Here is a 1,515-nt window from a genome sequence, read left to right on the forward strand (position 1 = left end):
ACCTGCACAACAGACGCCCCCCGGAGCCCACCTGCACAACAGATGCCTGCAGAGGCCAGCACCTGCACAACAGACGCCCCCCGGAGCTCACCTGCACAACAGATGCCCTTAGAGGCCGGCAACTGCACAACAGACGCCCACAGAGCCTGGCACCTGCACAACAGATGCCCCGCAGAGCCTGGCACCTCCACAGCAGACGCCCTGCAGAACCCACCTGCACAACAGACACCCCGCAGAGCCCGACACCTGCACAACAGACGGCCCGCAGAGCCCAGCACCTGCACAACAGACGCCCCGCAGAACCCGTCACCTGCACAACAGATGCCCCACAGAGCCCAGCACCTCCATAGCAGAGGCCCTGCAGAACCCACCTGCGCAACAGATGCCTGCAGAGGCCGGCACCTGCACAACAGATGCCCCGCAGAGCCCGGCACCTGCACAAGAGACACCTGCAGAGCTCGCCCAGAGGACCTCCCTGCCACCAGCCTTGCAGCTCCCATGGCCAAGCCCATGTTTGGGGGCCCTGGGCAACCTGGCACTGGAATACACAAGGCTACTGGGACTCCAGCAGGGGCTCCAAGACATCACCTCTTGTGACCTGCCAGGCTCTCCCTCCCCTGTTGATGACCCTGCCTGTGACTGTCCTGGGGCTACCCGGGCTGCCCTAGGAGCTCTCACCGGGTCTGGGCTCTCAAGGGGAAGGTAGGGCTGGCTCTGCGACCGAGCTCTTTCTCTGCGAGGCCAGGGATGCCTCCTTCCTCTCCAAGCTGCTGACTTTTCCACAGGGATGCCCTTGGCCCCTGCCCAGGGTCGGCTAGGTCAGCTCCTCCTCCAGGCAGGTCAGCATCCAGGACGGAAGGGTGGTGAGGGGGTGGAGGCTGCGACACCCCAGCCTGTGGGTCTCCAGGCCCCTTCACCATGGCATGTCTGCCCCACCAGGTCTCCATCAGGAGCTTGGGCCCTGGATCACTCTGCTCCTTCTGGTCAGCTCCTAAGGCCAAGCCAGGGCCCTTCCTTCTTCCTCCTCCTCATTCCCTCCCCCAAACCCCAGGGGCATCAGCCCAGGAGGGGGTGGGCTGGGGGGCTTCAAGGAAATGAGACTGGGGCAAGGCTTGGGCACAGCATAGGCCTCTTCCCACCAGGGGGTCCTGAGCCTCGCCCACCTCCAGCCAGTGGCCTCCCTGCAGCCTCAGGCAGAGAGAACCCAGGCTGTGGTCCCCCCACCCCACCCATCAGCACAAGCATGGAAGCTGGGGCGGCCCCCCCACAATTGCTCCCCAGTCCCCAGGGGCCCACTGGCTTGCTGGGGAGCCCTCTGCTGCAGGGTGAGGGCAGCTGTCGCTCACCTGGGTGGGGCTGTGGAGTCTCCAGAAGACCACCTGCACCTGTGCGCAGAATGCCAGGGCGAAGCACAGGAAACCCTGGGGGCAGAACAGGGCTGGTCACTGTGGGGGGCTGGTCACTGTGGGGGCTGGTCACTGTGTGGGGGCTGGTCACTGTGGGGGCGGGTCACTG

At 65.3% G+C, this 1,515-nt stretch overlaps 1 protein-coding gene across 1 annotated transcript in view; it reads right to left on the reverse strand.

Moving 5' to 3' along the window:
• Positions 1-1,515, reverse strand: part of TSPAN32 (tetraspanin 32) — a 19,953-nt gene that overhangs the window by 9,122 nt on the left and 9,316 nt on the right. The window contains exon 4 of the mRNA XM_032268402.1: positions 1,347-1,421. Coding sequence (XP_032124293.1) covers positions 1,347-1,421 — 75 coding nt within the window. The remainder of the gene's footprint in view (positions 1-1,346; positions 1,422-1,515) is intronic.

Source organism: Sapajus apella, unplaced genomic scaffold (genome assembly GCF_009761245.1).
Source record: "Sapajus apella isolate SASKATOON/1434 unplaced genomic scaffold, GSC_monkey_1.0 scaffold181, whole genome shotgun sequence".
Classification (NCBI taxonomy): Eukaryota; Metazoa; Chordata; class Mammalia; order Primates; family Cebidae; genus Sapajus; species Sapajus apella.